Raw genomic sequence first — 26,332 nt, 5'->3', positions numbered from 1 at the left:
CCAATGGCGTTTTTGAAAATTTTTAACGCCGCTGGAGGGACCAGTGGTGGAGCCGAAGGGGTTTTATGGTGGTATCCTATAGCGCAGTATTTTACTGCGCTATAGGTGAGAGAAAGTTTGGTTTAGCGCGGTAAAATACTGCGCTAAAGGTACTTTTGTGCCAATTTTTTTTTTTTTTTGAGTATTTTGGTTCACTTGAATTTTTATTGAGTCATTTTGATTTCGTACTCGTGAATTCTTTCAATTTACAATCTCCAGTCAACTTTATAATCCTTGGGATTAGCAAACAGTATGTTTTTTATACTACAATACAATATACAGGCATGAATATAAATACATGGAGTACATTGTTATAGGCTGCTTGTGCATATTGAAAATATAAAAAGTCAATACCTTACACATCTTGAGCAAAAAAAAAAAGAGTTTAATTTAAAATAAGAAAAAAAAAGTCTCATTCCCTATAGTTTCGAAAGCCTTTATCTCATTCCCTATAGTTTCGAAAGCCTTTATTATACTCCTTTCGTTCACTTTTACTTGTCCAATATTTTAAAAATAGATTTTCACTTTTACTTGTCACATAGCATATCGAGAGAAGACAAATTCTTTTTTTCAGTCTTACCCATAGTATTAATTACTCAGTTCAAATCATTTTTCAAGTCTATTAAAATCATGCACCAATTAATATGAGCATTATTGTAAATTATGCACTTCATTTATTGTTTCTTAAGTGGTGTACAAAATTCATCGTGGACAAGTAAAAGTGAACGGAAGAAGTATATCTTATATTGGTACTTTGTTCTAGTAAACAATATATTGTTCTAGTAAACAATTTTATCAATTTATTAGTGAAGACACTTTATTTAATGAAGCAGGACTGAAGACTAACCAACAAATATTGTGGTGGATTAGTAAATACTCCTTCATCCTTAATTAAAGATTTCAGGTTCAAATCCTGAGTATAAAAATACATATGTTAGAAAGCGCTTTACCCTATGTGGGACTTCCCGATGTGAATTCCGATTTAAGTGGGCCCAATACAAATATAGGCGCCGGGTGGGGGGAAAAAAGCAAGAAGATGACTAGGAAAGTAGTGTGGTCGTTTAGTAAATCCTCTACCCCTGATAAAAGGATAAATTGCTTGCAGCTACAAGTTAGTTCACCAGACAAATGGATGCAGTCTAGCTCACTCTTTGTGGACGGTTATCTTAATCTTTTAAATAACCTAAAAAGTAAAGAAAAAGAATTTGCAGTATCATAGTGTACAGTAGTAGTTAAACTTGCATACTAAAAGTCTTATCCTCACACAGAGGTAAAAAAGGGAAAATGACAAAAGTTGAAATATTAAAACACATGCTTCATGTGTCTCAAGTATAGAAAAATCTTTACTTTAGTAGGCGTTTGGCCATAGAAATCAAAAACTTTTTCACTTTTTTTTTGGAATTTTGAGGTTGGAGTTGTGTTTGACTAAAGTTTTTGCAAATAATATTTTTTTGTTGAATGTACTTGTTTTGGTTGTGAAAAAAGTGAAAAACGAAGTTGTATTTGGAATTTTCATGGCCAAACACTAATTTTAAAAAAAAGTAAAAAATATTTCCGGCAAAAAGTGAATAATTATTATGGCCAAACGGGTCCTTAATTTTGTACCAGATGGAAAAAAGTATATGAAAGTGATGGCCTTAGGGATTTGCAATCTTGTACAGCTCAGAATTCTTCACTCATGGTAATTGATTGCCAAACACCACATGCCCTCATCTTTCATGTGCTACAATAGGCCCCAAAAAACTGTTTTATAAGAATGCAATGCACTTAGGCCAAAACTCCAAATTCGTGTTTCCTAGTTCTTTTCTCTCTTTTTTCCAAGTCCCATGTAGGAAATAAAATTTTGCTTTCTTCTTCAATGGAGTCACAAGTATACACTTTGTTGCAATATTTTCAAGTGTCCATAGGCTACTTTCTCTTCTCCGTTGCCATTGCCTTCTCTTTTTTCTCTGTTTTGCTCTTCCTGAAAAATAAGTTATGGTGCAATTGTGACGTTTGCCATTGCTACCTTACATCTAGTTGGAGAAAAGAATTTACTAATCTTGGTGATTGGTATGCTCATCTTCTCCGAAATTCGCCATCGCAAACTATACGAATCCATGTTCTTGGCAACATAATCACAGCCAATCCAAGAAATGTGGAGTACATGCTCAAAACCAACTTCTTGAATTACCCTAAAGGGAAGCCTTTCTCAATGATTCTTGGTGACCTTTTAGGGGATGGAATTTTCAATGTTGATGGAGATTTATGGATGTTCCAACGGAAAATGGCTAGTCTTGAACTTGGTAGCATGTCCATTAGATCTTATGCATTTAACAATGTGAAAAATGAGATCAAGTTTAGGCTTCTCCCACTTTTATCCTCTGTTGTATCTCAACAACATCTTGGAGGGACAACTTTGGACTTGCAAGATGTTTTTAGAAGATTTTCTTTTGATAACATATGCAAATTTTCTTTTGGTTTAGACCCTGGTTGTCTTGAACTATCCCTTCCTCTTTCCCATTTCGCACAATCGTTTGATTTGGCAACAAAATTGTCAGCAGAGAGGGCAATGGCAGCATCACCATTGATTTGGAAGATCAAAAGGCTTTTGGACATTGGAACAGAGAAGGAACTAAGGAAGGCGATTGGAAATATTGATGTTCTTGCTAGGGAAGTCATAAGGCAAAAAAGAAAATTGGGCTATTCAAATCATCAAGATCTTTTATCAAGATTCATGACTATGGTCGACAATGAAGTCTACTTAAGGGACATTGTGATAAGTTTTATATTGGCGGGGCGTGACACCGTAGCATCCGCCCTAACAAGCATATTTTGGCTACTAACGAGTCACCCCGACGTTGAATTAAGAATCCGGGAAGAAACGTGTTGTGTTATGCAACAAAATCAAGAATTCCTGAAGTTTGAACAGATAAATCAAATGCATTACTTGAATGCAGTGGTTCATGAGTGCATGAGGCTATATCCACCAGTGCAATTTGATTCAAAATTTGCTAGTGAAAATGATGTATTTCCAGACGGCACATTTGTGGGCAAAAATGATAGGGTGACATACCATGCGTATGCGATTGGGAGAATGGAAACTATATGGGGCCACGATTATATGGAGTTCAAGCCAGAACGGTGGTTGAAAAATGGCATTTTTTGTCAAGAAAGTCCTTTTAAATACCCTGTTTTTCAAGGTGGAATTAGGGTGTGTTTGGGAAAGGAAATGGCACTAATGGAAATGAAGTGTGTAGTGGCTTCTATGTTGCAACACTTCGACATTCGGGCTGTGGCGGCCGGCGGTGATCTCCGGTTCGATCTGGGGCTGACGGCAACCGTGAGAGGCGGACTTCCAGTGGTGGTTAGGCGGAGGAGGGACTTTTGAAATTTTTAGCTAGTAACTGGCCCCTAATATTAGTTTTTTTCTTCTTTTGGAATAACCATTTGGTATTCGAAATTTACTGTCTCGACTAATTCAAATTCGCGCCGCATAAGGCGAATTTAAGTAAGAAGCGCTTCTTATCAAGAATATCTCCATTTTCAAAGATGGAACCTGAAGACTCTAGTTGAGAGTGGATGGCCCCACCAACACTCATTTGTGATTTCTACAATATGGTTAACGTGGAGTTATTGGCTTTATGTTATGTCTTAATACATGAATGCACACAAAAGGTGGCACCAGTTTCCCCCCTATGATAATCCTAGCTGAATATTTTATTATTGGGAAATTGTCTATTTCCTCTTAATTAAATTAAAGTGATTTAATCATTATACAATGTTATCACCTCTCTTTGTGGGACTTAATATTGTTTTTTATTAGTAAATGTTAAAGGAGTTTAAAAAGTCAATCGTGGATAAGCGTTTACTCTAAACATGCATGGGACGTTGGTCACTTCTGAAAAGAAGAGTGTTGCTATTTTGTTATTGTCACAATCAATTACTCTCTCTATTCATTTTTACTTATCCACATTAAAAATGCATTTTCACTTTTACTTGTCTTTTAGTATCAAGAGAAAAATATAATTTTTTTTTCATGTTTTACCTTTAGCATTAATTACTTATTCCCCAAATCTCCCAATATTTAAGACTAAACATCAATTAATATGAGTATTGTACTAAAATACCCATAGCAATTATTGTTTGGAAAGTCCGAATGACACAAGTAAAAGTGAATGGAGAAAGTAAATTATATCTTCCGTTTGTGTATAAAATTTAAACAACATTAAAAGCTAGCTATGAGGGACATGGAAGGTAGTTATCAATACTTTTTAACTTTAAGTTGTCGTTTGGACATATGAAACCCCAAATCATGCCTTTTTGGATGATTTAGGATTTCATTCGCATGTCCAAACGCTGATTTCAAACCATGATTTCAAATCGCATGTCCAAACGCCTACTAATTCATGGAGATATTTTCCTCCCAATTATCTCATTTGTAACTTATGGTACTCCCTCCTAATAAAAAAGAGTGTCCACTTAGCCTTTTTTTCTTGAGTCAAAAAGAGTGTTCACTTATCGAATCAAGAAAGAATTAACCTTATTTTTTCAGATTTACCCCTATTAAGTGCTAGGTGATCAAATCCCAATACATATTTAATTAGGGGTAGTTTAGTCAAATTATTTCTTTTTGTCTAGAAGTTAGTATTTTCTTAAGAAGTGTGTAAATGATTAAATGAATACTCTTTTTGATCCGGATGGAGCATATATTAGACACGAACCACTACTCAACTTTTTGGTTTCGGAGGCTCAAAATATAAGGAAGGTAAGACTTTATTAAGTAAGTAGGGAAAAGTTGAAAAAGGGCCCTGGGTACCTTCTCCACACTTACATGTAAGCATTTCAAGTAGATAAGATCATGAAAGAAGAAATAGGAAAGGTCTCAAGGATATCTTATTAGAAGAGTGAGAATTGGTAGCTTAAAGTCAATTTTTTTTTTTAAATTAAGTGATTTTGTGATTTTATTATTAATATTCTCATCAATTGTTTTTTAAATATGCACGTTTATTACGAAATTCAGGTTTAGTATTCATCTATAAAATTATATAGTATCCACTTTCATAAAAAGTTTATACTTCTTCTACCTTAAAATACTTAATGATTAAAAACAAAAAAGTTAATCTGCAAGTCTATTACTAGAAAAGATTTGAAGCCCCTAGGATTTGAGCCCTAACACATTCGCTTTATTTGCTTCAACCCTAAGCCGGTCCTGCTAATAATGCAAAAAAAATCTTTAGACTTTATATAACTTAAATTAAATTCATAATATATATATATATATATATATATATATATATATATATATATATATTTGCTACATGTCAAATACGGCCGCCAATAAAAATCAACAAAATATGTCCCCCACCGCGCGTCCTACAAAATTAAAGTTGATGTCCTACAAATTTGGTAGCATCCAATTTCTCATCTGTGGCCACAACGCCACACAATTTAAACATGCACACCGCCAAAAGTAATGCATCTAGATTCAAGGCATTAATATTTTAAACTAGTTTATGATATCCTCTGTCCATGGATAAGGTTTTCGAAAATAATCCGTTAGGATTGTGGTGGATAGAAAGTACTACTTTCTTTTTAACTAAAGTTTTCGGATTCGAGTTTTTGGGTATGAAATTGACTTTGTTAGAGAGCATTTTATCCTTCAATGTGAGACTTTCCAGCGCGAATTTAGATTTGATTGAGCCCGATACGAATATCAAACACCCAACCGTAATAAAAAAAATAAAAAATAAAAGTTTTTGAAAAGAATTTCAATAGAATTTCCAGATATTTGTTGATTTTAAAATTTAATTTTTTGTGAACATTTATTAATTAAAAATATCAACAAAATATCTAAACATGGGTATTGGCATTTGAGGCCTATAAGATCTGATCAGACTTGACTGAAAACAGTTTTGAGGTATGAGAATGGACGTACACATCGAGCTCTCTAATTTTGAGGAACAAGAACTCAAGCATTAGACATGACACTGACACCTAAATATCCACTAATCACTTTTCATGTGAGATTTTAAGGTTGAAACTTTCTCTAATTTGACAAATTAGTGTGTGAATCAATCGAAATCTATAAATAAGACAAGATACTGATCTTAAAGTGTCTTTCAATCTGATCATATGGAATTGATGAATGCATCCTGACACCTAAATATCTGCTAATAGTTGTTTTCATGTGCGACTGTTGATTAACATTTCTTCTAACTTGACAAATTACTGTGTAAATCAATCAATATTTATAAGATGAGACAATTATTTTTGCCATTAAATCTGGCCGTATGAAATTGGTGAAATGCATCCAAACACCTAAATATCCGTTAATCATTATTTTTCATGTGCGATTGTTGGTTAACATGTCTTCTAATTTGGCAAATGACTGTGCAAATCAATCAATATTTATACATAAGACGAGATAAATTTTGTGCCATTCAATCTGACCGTATGAAATTGATGAAATGCATTCTGACAACTAAATATCCGCTAGTCGTTGTTTTCATGTGTAATTGTCAATTGACGTATCTTCTAATTTGTCAAAGTATTGTGTAAATCAATCAATATATACATAAGACGAGATAAATTTTGTACCATTCAATCTGGCTATATGGAATTCAAATGCATCTTGATTCAGGAGACTCTTTCATAGAATTCTACTTTCTCTTGTTCCTCAAAGTCGTTGATGAACTCCTGTCTGAAGAGCGAATGACAAACATTTGCAATTGATCTGACTCTTATATATATACTTGGACTTAAAAATCGTACCTGAGAAAATAATTGTCTAAATATTTTACTCATGCAATATGAGAGAATAATACTTTGAATAAATCTATTCCATTTTATTGACAGCATCTCTCTACCATTTTTTGCTCAACTTTAAGGTATTTTAGTCCAGAACTTTGTTTTCCCTAGTCCAGGATTTTTTTTTTTTTGTTAAGCTTAAAACGGTTAGTTCTGCACAAATGTCAAAAGCGGAGCCAAAATTTATATAGCTCCCCAAAAGTATCACTTTTGTGCAAATCACGCGGGTGAAATTTCCCATTTGGTCCTATTAACTTATGGGCTTTAATTTGGGTTTAAAGTGAAACTTACACAAATGACTACCTTTTAATAGCTTCTAACAATTTATAACTACAAGTTGAAAAATTACAATTCGTAACTGCTTTTGGCTGTATTTCCAGTAAATTTTTAGTTTTCGAAATACAGCGACGCTGCTGAGTAAAGAACGGCTCTATTTAAGGCAATAAGGCAATAAAAATCTTTTCCAAATTAAATAGTAATTTGTATTAATGCTTCCATGATTCACGCAAATCTTATGAGGTTCCATAACAGCTCACGTCTGTCAATCAAAATCACTTCATTCAAAAGTTTTTGAATTCAAAAAAACGCAACAAAATCACTCCATTCAAAAGTTGTAGTATGCATATATACAATGGAATATAATGAAATACAAGAAACGCAAATCGCTACAGAGTAAAATTAGGCCCTATTTATGGAAAAAAAAATAAAAAAATCTGGGATTCAATTTAAAACTTCCCATAAATCGCGCATAACGGCTGTTCTTCCATAACAACTCACAAATCTCTCTCAACTTTTATCACAATCAAAATTTTTTGAATTCAAAAACCACTAAAGATCTAAAAACTTCCAAATACAAAAAAATATACATTGGAATACAATAAAATATGGTTGATTGTTTAAGAAATATAAAGTTGTAGTATGCGTATATACAATGGACTATAATGAAATATGTCAGAATTGTTTCATAAATTAGAAATACAAAATGCAGAAATACATTGAAAAACAGCGAGATACAAAATTGTGAAACCAAAGTGGAGCAAAAATAGGCTATATATTTGGAACATTCACTATATTTACGCCAAAAAGAAAAAAAAATACATTGAAATACAGCGAAGTAATACACTGAAATATACTGAAAATTAAATATATTGTTTGTTAATACACAGAAATACACTGAAATATACTGAAATATACTGAAATTTTTTATCAAACACTTGGTGGACATGAAACTCCACAACTCTCATCAATGGTGTTTCTATACCAACAGCCTATTCTCTTGCTCCTAGATGATGCTACACCACCTAAGGAACTATTAACACTGTAATAAAACATGTTTTAGCTCTCCATTTTCTCTTATTCGGCATCTCTATTTCCTTGGTCATCCAAAACAGAAATCCATTAACAACATTGTTTCTCCTTGACCTTCATATTTTTTCTCTTTCCCTTCACTAATTTCATCAACACTCTCAATATGAGTCATGTATCCACTTAAAAAAAATTGTTAGTTGCTCAAATATTCATAACAAGAAACTGATATGAGAATTGAAAAACGGATATGAGAATTGAAGATGTGATAGAAACTGATTTGAATAATGGAAGAAATTGAGAGAATCGGGGAGTTAATTGCAGTGTATTTATGAAGAGAAAGTATATTTAGGAAGAGAGATAAACATGTAGCATGTATGTAGGATTGTAGGGATATGGGGGCAGCACAATTAATTAGTAAAAAGTGGGGTAGCTATGAATTGTAAAATTTGAATAATATAGCTACTAAACTTAAATATTAGAAAGGGTAGTACCTATCCATAAATAAGTCTTAGGGGTAGCTACACCAAGTAAATTTCCCTTAAGTCTATTCTCAAAGGGCAACTTACACAAATAACTATATTTTATGAGCTTTTAACAAATAATACCTACTTTTTACCTATTTACGGTTTGCAGCTACATTTCAGCAATTTGCGTGTATTTGAATGTATTTGAATTCATTGTTCAGTTATATCCAACCTTATCTGAGGTCATGTGTATTTGACTGTATTTGAATACATGCAATCTTAATTTCTCTGAATACATGTGTATCTAAAATGATTGTATTCCAGTGCATTTAAATACACGACGGAGCTGTCTATTTTAGTGTATTTATAATTTATATATCCTTTTGTTTTGGCTGTGTTTGAGTGTATTCGAGCTCCGATCAACAAGGTCGCCAATGGTGTTACAAAGTTGAATGTAATTACACTCAGAAATTCTTTTAATTAATGACTAACAATCATTTTGAATGTATTCGACTGTATTTGAATGTATTTACACTCAAAAATTCTTTTATTCGACTGTATTTGAATATATTTACACTATAATAAATGAAGAATACATTCAAATCCTTTTAAAAATACACTGTATTTACTAAAATGAATAAATTAAGATACACTGTATTCTTACAGATATACAACAACTCCACCGAAGATCATACAAATGTGACCTTGTCGAACAATGTATACATTAAGAAAATGAATAATACACTCAAAGGATACACTGAAAAATTGTATATAAATACACTGAAAAATTCGTGATTTGGTATATAAAGTATACATTGTATTTAAATCCGATAATGGATTGATCGCAATTTCGTGATTTCAGATCTGGATCTGACGGTGGGTGGTGACGGTGTTTAAGGGTGTTTCGCGATGAAAGGCATAGTGGTTTGCTAGTGCGAGGTGATGGGTTTGGTTCGACGGTGGTGATTTGCGAAGACAGCGGAGGGTGGTGATGTGTGGAGATGAGCAAAGGGAGGAGAGGGATAGAGGCGGTTGTTTGGTTGGGTTCCGGTAGAGCTCCGCCGGAGAAGATGACTGGCGGCGACTTCTCTGCTCCTGACTGGCGCGCGACTTCTCCGCTGCTACTGCTCGCTTTTTCTCTGTTTTTGCTGTCTCCGTCCATCTCTCTCTTCTGTAATGATGAAGAACGAGAAGGAGGAAAGAGATGGAGTGGTTAATAGTAGTGACAGAGTTGGATGGCGGCTGGCCGAGGGAGAAGAGAGAGGGAAAAAAGAGAGAGAGTCGAGGGAGAAGAGAGCGAGGGTTGAGGGAAAAGATTGATACAGTGGAATAACTCTATGTATTTGGTATAGCTATGATGGGTAAATTGAAAAGTCGTTATAGATATGAAAAGTAATTAAATTAAAAGGCAATTATTATCCATAAATAACTCTTAAGTTAGCTATGACAGGTAAATTTTTCATTCTGAAATGTATGTATGTAAATGCAAAGTTCGAATTAGAACTTGAAAATGGTTCATTGGCACTTATGCCCCTATTTTGTGCTGAAACAATTTTGTTGCAGGGCATAAATTTATATTTCCGCATCACAATATCTCACAAATTATGCCTTTGTCCTTAAGGCATAAGTTAGATTACTAAAGGCCAAAAATTAAAGATCAATCCATTTGAAGGCCAAAAATTAAAAATCATCACATTCGAAGGGCAAACGTACAACCTCTTCCTTGAAAATAGTATGTTAAGTTTGGCACTGTTGAGCGCTCAAATTAGGAAGATAGAAAGAAAATATTTTGCTCCCCACTATATCTCATGGTACATGGAAAAAGTAAAAAACCTCAAGCTTACTCGGACCAAATCAATAAATGTTTAATTAACATATAATTGTTGTATAAACTTAAATTATACATTTAACTATTGTGAATTGACGTGGTGTTTGTGTACATTTAATTGGTGGGAGTCAATTTTTTCCACCTCACTACTCGCGCGAAATCATAAAATTGTCTACATAAGGGGAAATTAAGGTGTTTCTTTTTCGTGGTGATTCGAAACTTGTAGAAAGGAAGTCTTTTTTCTTATTTATAAAAAATATTTTCTCAAGTACCAAAGTATTATTCTTACTTTCAGATTAGCAAAGTGAATAAGAATTGATTCCTCATATGGTCACTTACCTATAACTATTATCTCCAAAAATCATTTTCTTTATTAAAAAAATTGAAATGAAAAAAAAAATGTAATTTTCTGAAATAATAATTATTAGTCGAGTGATCATCACTCCAAGTGAATAAAGTATAGATAGGTTGTAATTTTTAAAAAATTGCAGCTATTGTCCTTTTGCGATTTCCTTTACTCACGTAAGTACGTAACTAAATTGGATACACCTTTAAAAACTGTCCAGCCAATAAAATCAACGTGGGTTGGATCTTAAATTAAATATATTATTTTAGCAAAAAAAAAAAAAAAAAAAAAAAAATCAACGGGTTCGTTGTTATCAAGGGTCAAACTTAGTTTAATTGTACAGTCCCATGTAATTTCATGACCTAAGGAAAAAAAAAAAACTGTATGAGTAGTTTTTTCTTTGGGAAAAGGAATCCAAATTATTCTACCACCGAGGAGGTGCCGCGTGCAGAGACGAACGCTTTAAATTAATATATACATATTAGATGTGTTTCTTAAAATAAGTAAAGAATTTAGGTCAAAGTGATCCGAACTGATATCCGGATCTGTATATTTACTCCTGAATATCGTTATTGACGGATTCAATATTTAAAGTTTATGAGTTTTCAATAATTTTAAATTTAAAAGAAAACTTCTTTATAGGTGCCCAAGGGGATTCAAAGCCCCATCTAGAAGGCCAGCTAACCTTAAGCAGGCACTACTAAAAAAATCTCTGATTTCTCACTGAAAAATGTCTAGTGGTTATTTTCCACCGAATGAGAAAAATTTAAATCGTAGTGTCTTCACATGAAAAAATTAGAATTTTTTTTAGCATTTTAATCGAACCTGTTTCACTCCATGCATTTTTATAGTCAGTTGGATCTGTGAGAATGAAGTGAGAAAATCATATTTTATAGCTCAAATTCACCATTGAATGTCAGTGGGAAACACCTCTGTTTCTAGTAGTATGTACCGTTATTGATGTTGCACCAAGAGACTTCTTTATTATTGAGTTCCCAACCGATATTTATTGTATATTTATAGATCTTCCAATATAAATAAAAGGTCTCTGCGCAAAATACACTGGGTCCTGGGGAAACCCCCACCCTATATCTTAGATCCTTCACCTAGCCATCTTGAGATGAATGTGATCCCTCCACCCTAAATTAAAAGTTTCGGATTTAAACCCTAAAAATGGAGAAACTCCTAGTAGAAAACATTAGGCAAAGCAAAACTAGATTAGTTGGGCCAGTAAATTTCGGATACCAAATAATTATAAAAAACTTATTTATCTATTTTAATTTATCTTAGTAGGGACTGACAGACCACATTGCATACATGTTCGAAGCTTCGTACTGCATGCTAGATATGGTACTGCAACAAAAAGTGTGTGTACTACCAGAAGAACAAATTAAAAGTTGAAGAAACTTGTACTCCTGGAACATATCTTAATGTCGTTAGAGTGATAATGAAAGTTTGGTCCAACCAATACCCAATACGCCGTTCAATGGAATCTTCTAACAGTTGGTGACCCCCAAAAACTATGAAGAAATGAAAAGCAAAAAGCTTTGGACGAATATGACCTTATAATATTGCCAAAGGGTATGGTGGGATGGATGAGACTATTGAGAGAAAGATTCAAAAATTTGAAGTTTATGAATTTTACAACGATTTCAAGTTAATGTTTCATCCATTTTAATTTATATATCGATGTTTGACCGAGCATGAAGTTTCCAGAAAGAAAGAAAGAATTTTAAAACTTTTGGTCTAAAATAAGTCATGGATTTGTGTGATTCAGATATCTCATTAAAGGTAAATGGAAAGTCTTAAAGTTAAATTATTTCTAAATAAAGAAGAATAATTTTTCTTGGTCAACTTACAAAGGAAAGTATGACAGATAAATTCGAACAAGGAAAATATACAATAATAACCATAACAATAAATTGGGTTCCGAGCTGAATATTCTTATACGAGTTTTAATACAAATGTAGGATTTTAAACAAAAGTTATTGACTTCACATAAATCTATACCTAATAGTCTAATATTATAGATCTGCCCCCGAAATAAGAGCTCCACTGAAATCTTGGCTTCGAGCCATATGAAAATGAAAAGATCTCCTGGATGAAGTGTTTCCCCTTTAATTAGTGAGTCTTATATAAAGCGAGTCCAACTTAATTTTTGAATATTTGATGGTTAAACAAAAAACCGGTCTTAATTATAACTCATACCCACCACAAAGATGTACACTTGTAATGGTATAGACACGAGTCTTGCCTAAAATAAGTGTGAGTCAATTCTCATAGTCTCCCTTCTATGATCAAACCCTCCTCTGCAATAGACATTTTTTCATTTTATCAAAGTCCATTCGACTCGACAACACCAACAATAAATTTTTTATTATGAAAAAAAAAATCGTCAATTTCCTGTATTTCATATGGTTGACTCATATGTCTATGTCCTTAGTATAGTTCAATCATGAAGAGATTATGCGTTAAGAATTGAAAATTATTTAATGATTTCCTTACTTATCATTATATAAAGAACATTTTCATAACAAAAAAAAGCAAATAAAGACTAAAGAGCTCCCCAAAAATTACTAGGAGCTACTACTAGTCCCAAAAAAGAAGAAGAAAAGAGATTCATGTCCAAAAATCAATTGAAAAAGAAAAGAAAAGATAAAAAGGACGAGGCTAGGCATGCGTTTACGTTACGTAAGAACATAATAGTATTTGGCACTTATAATAATTTGGTCAACCCAACCAACTAACCACTAGCTACCACTCATTTACCTCCCTAGTGCCCAGTCACATCTACCCATTTTCTACAACATTATTACTCCATAGGTTCTTGGTATATATTCTCTCTGATTTATATTACGGAAAAGGGCCGAATATACACCTGTACTATTGAAAAAGAGCCAAGTTTCGAGTCCAAATATACTTTTGTCGTTATATTATTGGTTTAAATATATCTTTCTTCTGTTAAATTGGTTCAAATATACCCTTCCTCTGTTAAAGTTGTTTAATGTGGACATCTAATCTTACGTGGCACTAACATTTGATGAGGTGAATGTCACGCGGCATGCCACCTCACCACCGCTAACCCATTTTACCCTCCCCTCTATTTGTTCTTCAAATTTTATGGGTTTAAGAATATGTCATGCCTACAAGAAAGCATCACTAACAGTAAAAAATTAGAACTAAAAACTTTTTTTTTTTTTAATTTTTAAAATTGGGGGTAGGGGTCGGGGAAATGGGGGAGGGGATTACACGGTGGGGAATTGAACCCTCACTAATAAGATGAAAATTCAGATAGTCAATCAACTGAGCTACTAAGATTCACCAAGTATCCAAAACAGTGAGGGAAAAACTTGCTAAATATAAAAAGATGCATTCTTTTAAAAACTACTCCCTATGTTCCTTTTTACCTGTCTCTTATATTAAAAATAGATTATCATTTTAACTCGTTCACTTTAGCAAATCAAAAGAGAATTTTTATTTTTTATTTTTACAATCACTCTTATCATTAAGTAATTACATAATGTACTAGATCGGACTTAAATTTTTAAATCGTAATAAATAAGGGAATTTAATAAATAGTTTCTTAAGGGACGATGGAGGGAGTAAAAAGAAAAAATAAGAGGGAGTAATAAGTAACTTGCCAAAGTCCAAAGATTCTAAATAGAATTTTAATTACTAAAACAACGTAACACTTGGAACGAAAAAGAATTAAAGTATATTGTATACTTTTGTCCCTTTTTCTTGTTCTATAAATAGACTTTGACACGCTCAACTCTACCATAACTTCAAAGGCCAAATATATTTTTTCTTCATAGGAAAGCAAAATCTCTGTCAGTTTTTTCTTCTCATCCTAAAATTTCATCATCATGTCTCAGGTATGTACAACCCCCCCCCCCTCCCCCACACCCCCTGTTTTTTAACTCTTCATTATTTTTTCTAGATCATGTGTTGATAATATTCCATTTATACTCATGTTGTCTGTTTTGCTAATTAATTATTTTAAGCCAACAATAATCTTGGGATTCTCTGAAGGGTTTGATGAAGTTGTGATTGTATAACTCAAATTCTGATTTAAATTTTCTCACTTGAGCTGACTTCTTGGTGTGAATTTTGAAAACCCAAATGGTAATAAGATCATGACTTGGAATGAAAAAAAAAAAAAGAGTTCTTGGTGTGAATTATAAATTTAAAGTAGCTAGCTTTGTTAATCATCGATATATCAAAGACAATCTTCTCTCTTTTGAGCTTAAAATTGATCAATTATGGGTTTGTGGTGAATGTTTTTCTTGTTGACCAATTGGTCTGTCTGAAAAAAATTGTCAGTGCTGATTTTTTTTTTTTTTTTTTTTTTTGCGCTAAAGCATAGTTTCCCCGAAACTAATCAATTATCATTGGATTAATGAATTTGATCGAAGAAACTTACAAAGAATGAAATAGGATTAACCCCCAAACTAATCCTTTTCCCTTTTTGTTAATTGGGGCAGAGATGAGTTGACTCTCTCGAGTCTTTGCAATACTATTAAAATTGATAAATCCTTTGAAAGCTCACTCTTACATTGCTATACTCACCTAATTGAATAAGGATTTAACTCGCATACACTGAAAATTGTTTGAGGGTTAATTGATCCCTCAATTATTAAAGAAATTTTGATTTTGGGCATTGTGATATCTTACAAAGTACATTTACTTTTAATTAATTATGAAATGTCCACGTTTGATTCCGTTGCTAGTGAATATTCACAATTTTTTTCATAATTATTCACCATTCCACTACTTAATTACTCTTGTGTTACGATAAGATTGTATTGGTACTTCATATTTGATGGTTATATAGTTCTACAGATAGTACAATGTATATAACATATAAACTATCTACATAAAAGGACCAAAAACATACATTTAAATTAAATAAAAGGTTAAATGTGTCAGTCAAATATCACAAAGACAAAAATAAGAATTTACTAATAACTGAATGACTAAAAATGTATCCCATTATTTAATTATACCTTTATTGTAAAATGTTGTAACATATAATGTTCCACTTATTAACCACTCATTATATATGAATAGTTACATAGTCATCTTTTATGTGACATAAAATTATCAGTGTATAAAGATTAAACTTCAAAATCTTGATCAAACTTCTTTTTTCCCTAAATGATATGGCAGACCGTTGTTCTCAAGGTTGGCATGTCATGCCAAGGCTGTGTCGGAGCTGTGAACAGGGTTTTGGGCAAAATGGAAGGTACATTTACAAAATATATATATTTGCTTTTTTATCCTTTGCTACATTTATCCTTGTTATCCTAGCCTGTTACAGTTGACACCTATATATGTTGCTTAGAATTTCTAAATATATAATCTGTCATTTCTGAAATTATAATTTGTACATATCAGATGATTTTTTAATGATAAATACAATGATCTGGATCAAAGTCATTAGGTTCTGCCAAATACGTACTAGAAACGGAATATATCTGTACTATAAAGTATAAACAGAACATTTGCCTCCGAGTGTATGCATAAAGTGAAATGAAGCGAGTAATATTGTGAACAACTAATTTGACTCAAATGTTCTCTACGAATATATTGTAGGTGTTGAATCATTTGACATCGATATAAAGGAGCAAAAAGTGACAGTAAAGGGAAATGTTGAACCAGAAGCTGTTTTCCAGACTGTTTCAAAGACTGGAAAGAAGACTTCTTTCTGGGAAGCAGAAGCAGCACCAGCACCAGCTGTACCCGAAACAAAGCCCGCAGAAACAAAGCCCGTAGAAGAAAAGCCTGCAGATACACCAGCTGAGCCCGAACCAAAGCCCGCAGAAGAAAAGCCCGCGGAAACTGTTGCTGCAGCCTGATGATAGCTTAATGTAGTGAAAACTTAAACCATGCTTATGATTTATGCTACTTTATGACTATAGCAGAGTGTGATATGTAACAATTAATCAGAGACGAAATAATTGTCTTTCTAATTTTCTGCATTTGGTAATTTTCTTGTAATGTGGATAGCAAGTCCTACTATCTTACATAAAGGAACAATCTATTCATATAGTCAGTTCTATATTTAATAGTTGTTCAATCTTTCATTTCGAAAAATCAAATTACCTTGATTACAATTTGGAATCTCGTTGCTAGCTGATCATTGTTAACTGTCCAATTGGGTTCACCTCTTCCCATTATACTGTAGCATTTTTTTTTCATAATATGTGGAACGTAACGTCTTGTTATTAACACTCTAGGCTAAGAATTATTAGAGTTCAAATGAAGCAAAACTAAAGAGCTTTCCCAAAATTACTAGTCCTAAGAAAATGAGAGTTTTATATCCTAAAAAAGTACTCCTTTCTATTTATGTGACTGCCAATTTTTTTTTTTTTGGTTTGTTATGAAAATATTGACAAGTTTTTGTAAAGTTGAAAAGAATTCAAAAACTTGTTGTTATACCTTTAATGAGAAGAGTTTTTAGCCACACATATATTATAGAATATTTTTGACGTCAAGTGTCAAAAAGTCTTATAAGACACACAAATATTGTGGCACTCATGCTCGGTATTAGTGCCCGTAGAACTTTAGATTTCAATTTATGTGACATCATTTCTCATGTCCATTTATGTTTAAAATGAACCTTCACATGATTGACCTATGAAAAAGAATCACCTAAGAACCCTTGTTGAAGATATAATTAAGTAAAGAAATGTGTATCTTCTCGAAGTTTACAAGACATTCGATAAACACAAACATATTTTCAACGTCCAAGTCATTACAATTAACTATAATTTTCAGCTTCTATGGTTTAAAATGCTTGGACACTGGCATGATTATTGATTCCGATTTTCACTTTCATCACTTGGGAACTGGTTGATCACACAAATTGAATTGCGAAAATAAAATTGGAAGAGAAAAACCCTAATCGAATAGAGATATAGAGAGAAGAAAGAGGATATATATTTGTTATTCATCAGATCAGAAAATGAATCTATTATATACATGTCATGATACAAATTGCAAGAATGGACAAAATACAAATGAAATACTGGCTACAAGTGTAAGAGCTAATTACAACAGTACTTTGGGCCTGCTATATATATGGACTGCTATACAGAACTTGGGCCTCTGTTAACAAGAACTCACTAATAAAAGGTGGGTGATATTACAAGAATGGCTTTGGAGGTGAGTGGTCTTGAATTTTGACTCTGCTTGCTTCATATTAAGTTTAATAGTATGTTTTTTTTTTCCAATGGAAAAAACTCTAACGTTTGACCTTGAAGGTTTGCCTAAAAGGTAAGCGGGACCAAAAGTTAGATCATTGGGTGTAATTTCTTGAAAAAAAGTCAAACTCCTTCGGGCGTAACTGCATTATATATTTCAGATAGGTGTTCTTAAGATCCATGAACATTTTTTTGGCGGAATACATTGAAAGCCCATTAAAACTTACCAGTAAATTTCATTTAACAGTACTTGAACTACAATATATTTCAATTGAGCCCCTGGATACATGATTATTGTTCCTATTAGGCACTTCCAGCTCAATTTTTTTTAGAACTTTTGTGCGTGTTCTCATGCGCCTATTATGTAGATAATTAACCTTATAAAACATGTCACCTCCTTTATTTATACACATTAACCTCAATTGAAACGGGGCTGAGGTTTTATAGCTTATTGAGGCTACTGCGTCTAATTAAAGGAGGCGACATATTTTAAGTGGTTAACTTATCTACGAAATAGGCGTTTGAAAACACTAGCATAAGTTTTTTTAAAATTTGAGCAGAAAGTGTCTAATGAGAACACTTTATCATGCGTTCAAGTGCTGATCAATCTGAACAAGTTTTAGTTCTAGTGTCTAAATGAATTTACTGGCAAGTTCAAGAGATTGCCCATGTATTCGGCATTTGTCGCCCCTATATGTTTATGGTTGAGCACTCTCGAAATAGTAGAGAATACAACGAGTCATCGCTAGAACCTACATGCTATATTAGATCATAAAACCAAATGATGCAATTTGCACATATATACCTAATTTAATCTACTTCGACTTGGTAGTTCTAATTTTCTTCTTAGACATTATTAATCAGACTTTTTCTTTTCCTTTCTTAATCTAAAAAGGGAAGAATCAAGTTTAATTACCTCTATTTTTGTTTCACTCTACTTGTTATAGAATAGGAATATTGGAGCTTGTGGACTAAATATCAGAAAATTAGTACTAACAAGATGGAAAGAGGAAAGTCAAACCCGTATATACAAACTAAGAAAGATATCTTAATGCGTTGTTTATAACATATGGGACATGCACAAATATACTATAGCACATACATGCAACCAACTAATCAAATAAACAAGCCAATTCAATCTCCAAGTGGGACTTGTTTTTCCAGTACTGACACAATATATTCTGCAGTCAAACGAAAAACCAAAAATTACCATTTTGAATTTCTTCTAGATAGAACAAAGGAGGGAGAATAATACTTGTTTATTTCGGTTTATGTGACATACTTTCTAGTTTATATAGTTCGTCACAAAAAAATGACATACTTTTAACTTGGAAATAACTAATTTTACATTTTCCTCTTTACCCTTGATGAGAAACTTTTATAACCATACAAATGTTGTGTCAAATACAAGTTTCAAAAGTTTTATAGACTTAGTCTCCTTGGCATAGTTGAGTTCTTTGTTTTGTTCTGGTGATTAATAAAGCTTTTTTTTCACAAAAAAAAAGCTAGTCACTTTAGATGCTTTGACATGTTTAAGATCACAAATTTCCGAAGTCTTCATGTCCTTTTTAAACTCTGTTTCAATTCAAACTATATCACATAAATTGAAACGTAGAGTGCATTAGTACGTACGTAATACTCTAGTAATTGTGATAACCTATCATATATGCCATGCCTATGACTCTTATGAGCACAAGCAATTACCAAGGAAATAGAATAGTTCACACAACTCAAATTGTAACCTTTTTCTATTTTCTTACCTCTTTTTCTAGGTCTAATTGGTAACTTGAAAAAAATTAAGAACAAAAAGAATGTCAACCTATTCGTAGATGACATAAGATGGTAGTTGTGGTCGTGGAGTTCTTCAAAGGTCAGACAAGCTCAAGAATACGTCAACCATACAGTTGGCATTATACAACCAATCATGTGTTAAATTGTTAATACGAATAGCTCCTCCAAGGAGTTTCTCAAACTATAAATACTCAACAATGTTCATAAGTTATCCATCACTGGAAAGCCAATTACTAAGAAAAAACCAAAGTGTCTATAGCAACTTTCAGCCGAAAAATTAAGAATGGATTCCAAAGGCATCAATTTTTCAGTTATAGCACTTTTTGCTTGCCTGATTTTATCATTTTCATCATCTATTCTTGCCTATCGAACACCATGGCCACCAATTAAAGTAGGCTACTATAGATATAGTTGTCCCCCTGCTGAAGCAATCATTAAAAATGTTGTAAACAAAGCTGTGTCTCGTAATCCAGGCATTGCTGCTGGCCTTATCAGGTTACATTTTCACGACTGCTTCGTCAGGGTACGTATGAAATTAATTTTCCAACATGCATATGCTTGCTAATATTTTTATTTTCTTAATTTGATAATTACATTATTATCTTATGGTAACATGTCGTGTGCTTTAATCAGGGATGTGATGCATCGGTGTTATTGGATGGACCAAATTCCGAGAAGGAAGGTATTCCAAACAAGAACAGTTTACGAGGTTTCGAGGTGGTTGATGCTGCTAAAGCACAACTTGAGGCTGCATGCCCTGGAACTGTCTCGTGTGCAGACATACTTGCATATGCTGCTCGGGACAGTTCCTACAAAGTAGGGAAAATATATTATAATGTCCGAGCTGGACGTCGTGATGGTCGTGTTTCTATTGATTCTGAAACATTGGCCAATCTTCCTTCTCCATTCGTCGGTGCCAGGGAACTCATCCAAAATTTTGCCAGAAAAGGTATGTCAGCTGATGAAATGGTAACCCTATCTGGCGCGCATTCTATTGGTATTGCACATTGTGCTGTTTTTGCTAACCGTTTGTACCCTCAAAACAACCAACAAAATTTGCCAATTGATCCTGAATATGCAAACTTCTTGAAGTCCATTTGTCCACCAGAAGCACTTACAAATGGGACAGGAGTTGCTAATCCCGCGAACCTTGATGTCTTCACACCAAACAAGTTGGATAACAAATACTATTTGGCTTTAAAGAGTCAAAAGGGACTGTTGGTTTCAGATCAAACATTGATGGCACACCCTACAACTGCTAAGATGGTGAACTACAATGCTAGATATGGTTCGGTTTGGGCTAAGAAATATGCAGCTGCAATGATTCATATGGGTACTTTGGATGTCCTGACAGGCCGAAAGGGAGAAATCAGGAGGAACTGTCACTTCGTGAACTAATTAACATCTCTATCTTTTGAAAAGTTTTTCATTATATTTTCAACGTTTCCATCCTATTCAAGCTGCAAGGATGGTTCAATGCTTGTTCAATGTAATTTTTTTTTTGCTTTTTTCTTCCCAATGTTTGTGCAATTGTGTATTTGTTTTTTCCTAATGTTTATCCAATTGATTTAAAGGATTTTTTTTATTGAATAATTTTTAATGATTTATGTAGCATAAGTTTTTGTCCAACTTAATACTTTACTTTTATAGAAATTGCCTCAAAATTAAATATTCATAAATGAAACCCATAAACTTAAAACAATTGGAGTATATTTATATATTAAAAAGATCATTTAAAAGGCTACAAGCTCCCTTAAAATTGACTAGACGGAATACGTTGACATCACTATAAACTTGTTAAAAATTTTCATTTAAATAAATCAACAAAGATTTTGTACCTATATATTGAAAATTTGAATTCAAGTCAAATTGTGCCTATTGAAAGCCTGGGAGGATGGCTTCTTACAAAAAATGCACGCTACTGACATGACATCGTATGTGTAATACAACAATTTTAATTTGAGCGAGTGACATATGAAAAATCTATTTTTTCCCCCAATCTCTTCATTTTCTCTCTACCATAGTGTAGATTCGCCTCACCCTTGTATACTAACCAGGTAGAAAGATCAGTGCTTGTCACCATTCCGCCAAATCAGAATGACCGCCAATTGGGTCAATCAGAATGCCGCCTACCTGTGGCCATATCAACTTCCACCATTTCTAATTTTTTTTTCCTACTTTATCTTAAAACTCTCTAATTTGTGATCGAGAGCCGCCAAATATGAGATAGGTTGCAAGCTTGCAACTATGGTCAGAACTTAATTAACCTGACTAATTTTGAAATGTTGACCCCATGTAACTGTAGTGAAGAACACATCGAATGGAACATCTACCACAGCCTCCGTCCACCTCCACCAATATTTACCTTGGCGAAAAAACCATCTGGACAAGATTTATGCTCCTATATGTCTCTATTTGCCCATATTCCAACTTTATCAAAGAAGACAATTTAAGAAAAGGTGCTACGGACGATATGCAAACTCTTTTAGCTACGAGAGTGTTTAACACTTCAAGGAGATAGTTTAATAACAAGTAGGTACATGTAGCCCGATATAGATATCACACTATCTTAGCAACATCCAACAAAGCCGATCGATGTCTGGATATCCAAATATTTCTAACTTATTCAAACTTTTGTATGTGAGAATGTGACATTTTATTCTCTGTATAAATATATTCCACATGACTCATTTGGCTGCTTTTCAGTGATCAATTCTCAGATTGCTTAATATCGATATGCCTAGCATTTTAACAATGTACGCAATAGTATTTTTTTAAAATGAAATTTCCAAGGTCGTATGGGTTGTTATAAATCAGGAAGAAAGTACACATGAGGTGGACTTGGCCTTAACTTTTGATTACAATACAAGGATAAAACTTTTATCCTTCACAAAGAGGGAGGTGAAGCTAGAAAAGCAGACATTCCATCCCTCAGCAAAAATTAGACTACCTATACAGCTAGCTAACAAAAATATTTGTCTTGTCATATTAGGTCCTTATAGAAGGTATTTGGCTCTTATCCAGTTATATATGTCGTACAAACCTGAGAATACATCAAACTTTTTGTTACTGAAGCCTAGGGAAATCATATGCATTTCCGTATTTTCAAACTAACTCTTCAATTGCTTGCGACTGAACTTGTCTTATTTACACCAGGGGTATCACCTGATTTAATTTTTAATATTGTAGGCTAGGTGATAACATTAGAAAACATTCATCTGCTTTTCAATGATCTCTTCTGCATCTACTTTATTATCTTTTGAGGATTCGACATAATAGATTTTAGGAAGATAATGGTCTTCATCTAAATTTCTATTCCAACATTAACTATATGAATCACTTATAAGAATTGTTCAAAAAACTCCTTCAATCAATTCAACAAACATTAGGAAATAAACAAATACAAATGGACAAATATTCGGAAAAAAACAAATACAATTGGACAAATATTTGGAAGAAAAAAAGCAAAAGAAATTGGGCAAGAATTGAACCATCCTAGTAGCTTGAGTTGGATGAAAAAGTTGAAATAGTACTGAAAACCTTCTTAATTTCGGAAGGCAACACGTAGAGATCATATTAGTTCACGAAGTGACAATTCTTCCTGATCTCTCCCTTTCGACCTGTGAGAACATCCAAAGTACCCATATGAATCATTGCAGCTGTATACTTCTTTGCCCAAACCGAACCATATCTAGCATTGAAGTTCACCATCTTAGCAGTTGTAGGGTGTGCCATCAATGTTTGATCAGAAACCAACAATCCCTTTTGACTCTTTAAAGCCAAATAGTATTTGTTATCCAACTTGTTTGGTGTAAAGATATCAAGGTTTGCAGGATTAGCAACTCCTGTTCCATTTGTAAGTGCTTCTGGTGGACAAATGGACTTCAAGAAGTTTGCATATTCAGGATCAATTGGCAGATTTTGTTGATTGTTTTGAGGGTACAAACGGTTAGCAAACACTGCGCAGTGAGCAATACCAATGGAATGCGCGCCAGAAAGGGTTACCATTTCATCAGCTGACATACCTTTTCTGGCAAAATTCTGGATGAGTTCCCTGGCACCGACGAATGGAGAAGGAAGATTGGCCAATGTTTCAGAATCAATAGAAACACGCCCATCTCGACGTCCAGCTTGGACATCATAGTATATTTTTCCAACTTTGTAGGAACTGTCACGAGCAGCATATGCAAGTATGTCTGCACACGAGACGGTTCCAGGGCATGCAGCCTCAAGTTGTGCTTTGGCAGCATCAACCACCTCGAAACCTCGTAAACTGTTCTTGTTGGGAATACCTTCCTTCTCGGAAGTTGGTCCATCCAATAATACGGATGCATCACACCCCTAATTAAAGTACATGACATGTTAGCTTAAGATAATAATGCAATAATCAAATTAAGAAAATGAAAATATTAGCGTGCATATTCATGTTGGAGAATTAATTTCACACGTACCCTAACGAAGCAATCGTGAAAATGTAACCTGATAAGGCCAGCAGCAATGCCTGGATTACGAGACACAGCTTTGTTTACAACATTTTTAATAATGCCTTCAGCAGGTGGACAACTATATCTATAGTAGCCTACTTTAATTGGTGGCCATGGTATTCGATAGGCAAGAATAGATGTTGAAAATGATAAAATCAGGTAAGCAAAAAGTGCTATGACTGAAAGGTTGATGCCTTTGGAATCCATTATTTTATGATTCAACAATAGCTATAGACACTTTGGCTTTTTCTTAATTGACTCTCTACTCAAGGGATGGATATAACTTAAGAACATTGTTGGAGTATTTATAGTTTGAGAAATTAAGTGAAGAAGTCTATATTTTTAGAAGGAACAGTTCTTATGGAACAAAACGAAAACGATTGCCTCTAATACCAACTACGTTTTTGAAGCATTCTTGAGCTTGTCTGACCTTTGATGAATTCCTCAGCTACCACCTTATTATGTCATCCATGAACTATATAGGTTGACGCTCTATTTTCCCTTAATTCCGGCCTTACTTGCCCTGTTCCATTTTAAGTGGCATTATATATTGTACTAGTACATTTTAAAGAGAATGATATTTTTTGTATTTGAAAACAATTTAATTTTAAACTTCTCATTTTACGCTTAGTTAGTCGTGGAGCCATAATTTTCACTAAAAAATTTGAAATATAAAGAAGTTGAATTCAACATATGTTATATATGCATAAAAAGTAATTTTGACCTTGCATATACAACGTAAAGTGAAGGTCCGGATGACCCCCTTGCACTCCCTAAGGTCCACTCCTGTCCTTAATAGCATGCTGTTTTGGCCACTGAAATCTCATGATATATTTAAAATCACAAATTTTAAAAGTATATCTTTCTTAATTACATGTTCAGTCAAATACCGTCCCTTAGAATGAAACTGAGGGTGAAGAATAGTGCTCATGATAGGCTGGCAGAGATGATTGAATAAAGAATCATTATTAGTATCGTGCATAAAATCGAAATGGTAATTTCTAGTTTCTAATATGGTGCTGGAAAAACAAGTTTCACTTGGAGATTGAGTTGGCTTGTTTATTTGATTAGTTGGTCCCCGGTATGGGTAAGATATGTTGGTGCATTGCCCCACTGTCGTGTCAACTCATTGTGATAGCTTTCTTAATTTGCAAATGAGAATTTGACTTTCCTCTTTCATCTTGTTAGTATTTTGTTAAACTTAGTCCACAAAATCCAATATTCCTATTCTGTAGCAAGTAGTGCAAGAAAAATAGAAGAAAAAAGCTTGATTCTTTGCTTGTTTGGATTTAATTAGAAGAAAAAGAAAGATTCCACTTACAAGTACTTACATATATTATTACACTTCTGTAGATCAAATAAAGCATACGTGCAAATTGCATCATTCTATACTATTTCGAGAGTGCTCAACCATAACATACAAACTACTATTCTTCATGCCAATACACAGGAACTTAGGCTGCATTTGTTTTCATTAAGATTAAGACGTCTGAATCTGAATGTAAATATGAATGATTAAGATGTTGTCTCTACATGTAAATATTATATAATTAAGACTGTTTGTTTTTAACATCTGAATGAACATATTTTCATTTTATTCTCAATTTATTATTCCTTCTGTCCCATTTTATGTGGTACTGTTCGAATTTCGAAAGTCAAATTTCTTAGCTTTGCCCGCAAATTTGGACATAGAGTCTCTATGTTTTTAAAAAATAAAATTTACATACTTGGAGCCTATGTAAGAAGTATCATACACCACAATAATTAACAATTCAAAATATTTAAAAGACATGAAAAAATTACAGGCAAAACAAAACTTGTTTGACTCTTGAAATACGAAAGGTGACACAAAAATGGTAACAAAATAATAATAATAATAATATTAATAATAATAATAATAAAAATAAATAAACAAATAAATAAAAAGAGCTTTGAAATGTTGTAACCCTCGAGTAATCAACCAGCAAATTTGAAACTTCAGATTCCACAATAATCCTTCTCTAAACTCAAATTTTAAAGACGAAAAAGAAGAAATTGTACCACCACCTACTCTTATTAACAGCCCCACCATTTTTGCC

General features: G+C 33.2%; 4 protein-coding genes across 5 annotated transcripts; 3 read left to right on the top strand and 1 right to left on the bottom strand.

The window, feature by feature from the left end:
• Positions 1-1,797: 1,797 nt before the first annotated feature.
• LOC132615784 (cytochrome P450 94C1-like) lies at positions 1,798-3,717 on the top strand. Its single transcript, XM_060330377.1, has one exon. The coding sequence runs from the start codon at positions 1,898-1,900 to the stop codon at positions 3,407-3,409; it is 1,512 nt and encodes a 503-aa protein (XP_060186360.1). The 5' UTR covers positions 1,798-1,897; the 3' UTR covers positions 3,410-3,717.
• Positions 3,718-14,490: 10,773 nt separating this feature from the next.
• On the top strand, positions 14,491-16,842 carry LOC132614463 (copper transport protein ATX1-like). 2 transcript variants are annotated; one of them, XM_060328916.1, is made up of 3 exons: positions 14,491-14,649; positions 15,944-16,019; positions 16,370-16,842. In XM_060328916.1, exons 1-3 carry the CDS (start codon positions 14,641-14,643, stop codon positions 16,630-16,632), a joined length of 348 nt encoding a protein of 115 aa, XP_060184899.1. In that variant the 5' UTR covers positions 14,491-14,640; the 3' UTR covers positions 16,633-16,842. The 2 variants fall into 2 exon arrangements, with proteins under 2 accessions (XP_060184899.1, XP_060184898.1); XM_060328915.1 differs by lacking the exon at positions 14,491-14,649 and having other exon boundaries at positions 15,923-16,019.
• A 3,211-nt stretch (positions 16,843-20,053) lies between these two features.
• LOC132615615 (peroxidase 5-like) lies at positions 20,054-21,449 on the top strand. The gene is made up of 2 exons (XM_060330225.1): positions 20,054-20,293; positions 20,404-21,449. The coding sequence occupies exons 1-2, from the start codon at positions 20,054-20,056 to the stop codon at positions 21,166-21,168; spliced, it is 1,005 nt and encodes a 334-aa protein (XP_060186208.1). The 3' UTR covers positions 21,169-21,449.
• A 1,700-nt stretch (positions 21,450-23,149) lies between these two features.
• Positions 23,150-24,507, bottom strand: LOC132615682 (peroxidase 5-like). Its single transcript, XM_060330297.1, has 2 exons — positions 24,222-24,507; positions 23,150-24,111 (listed from the first exon to the last, which is right to left on the bottom strand). The coding sequence occupies exons 1-2, from the start codon at positions 24,459-24,461 to the stop codon at positions 23,347-23,349; spliced, it is 1,005 nt and encodes a 334-aa protein (XP_060186280.1). The 5' UTR covers positions 24,462-24,507; the 3' UTR covers positions 23,150-23,346.
• Positions 24,508-26,332: the final 1,825 nt, after the last annotated feature.

The sequence above is a fragment of the Lycium barbarum genome, chromosome 10, assembly GCF_019175385.1.
Source record: "Lycium barbarum isolate Lr01 chromosome 10, ASM1917538v2, whole genome shotgun sequence".
NCBI lineage: Eukaryota > Viridiplantae > Streptophyta > Magnoliopsida > Solanales > Solanaceae > Lycium > Lycium barbarum.
The sequence above is the reverse complement of the archived record's forward strand: the minus strand, read 5'-3'. Positions and strand labels throughout refer to the sequence as shown.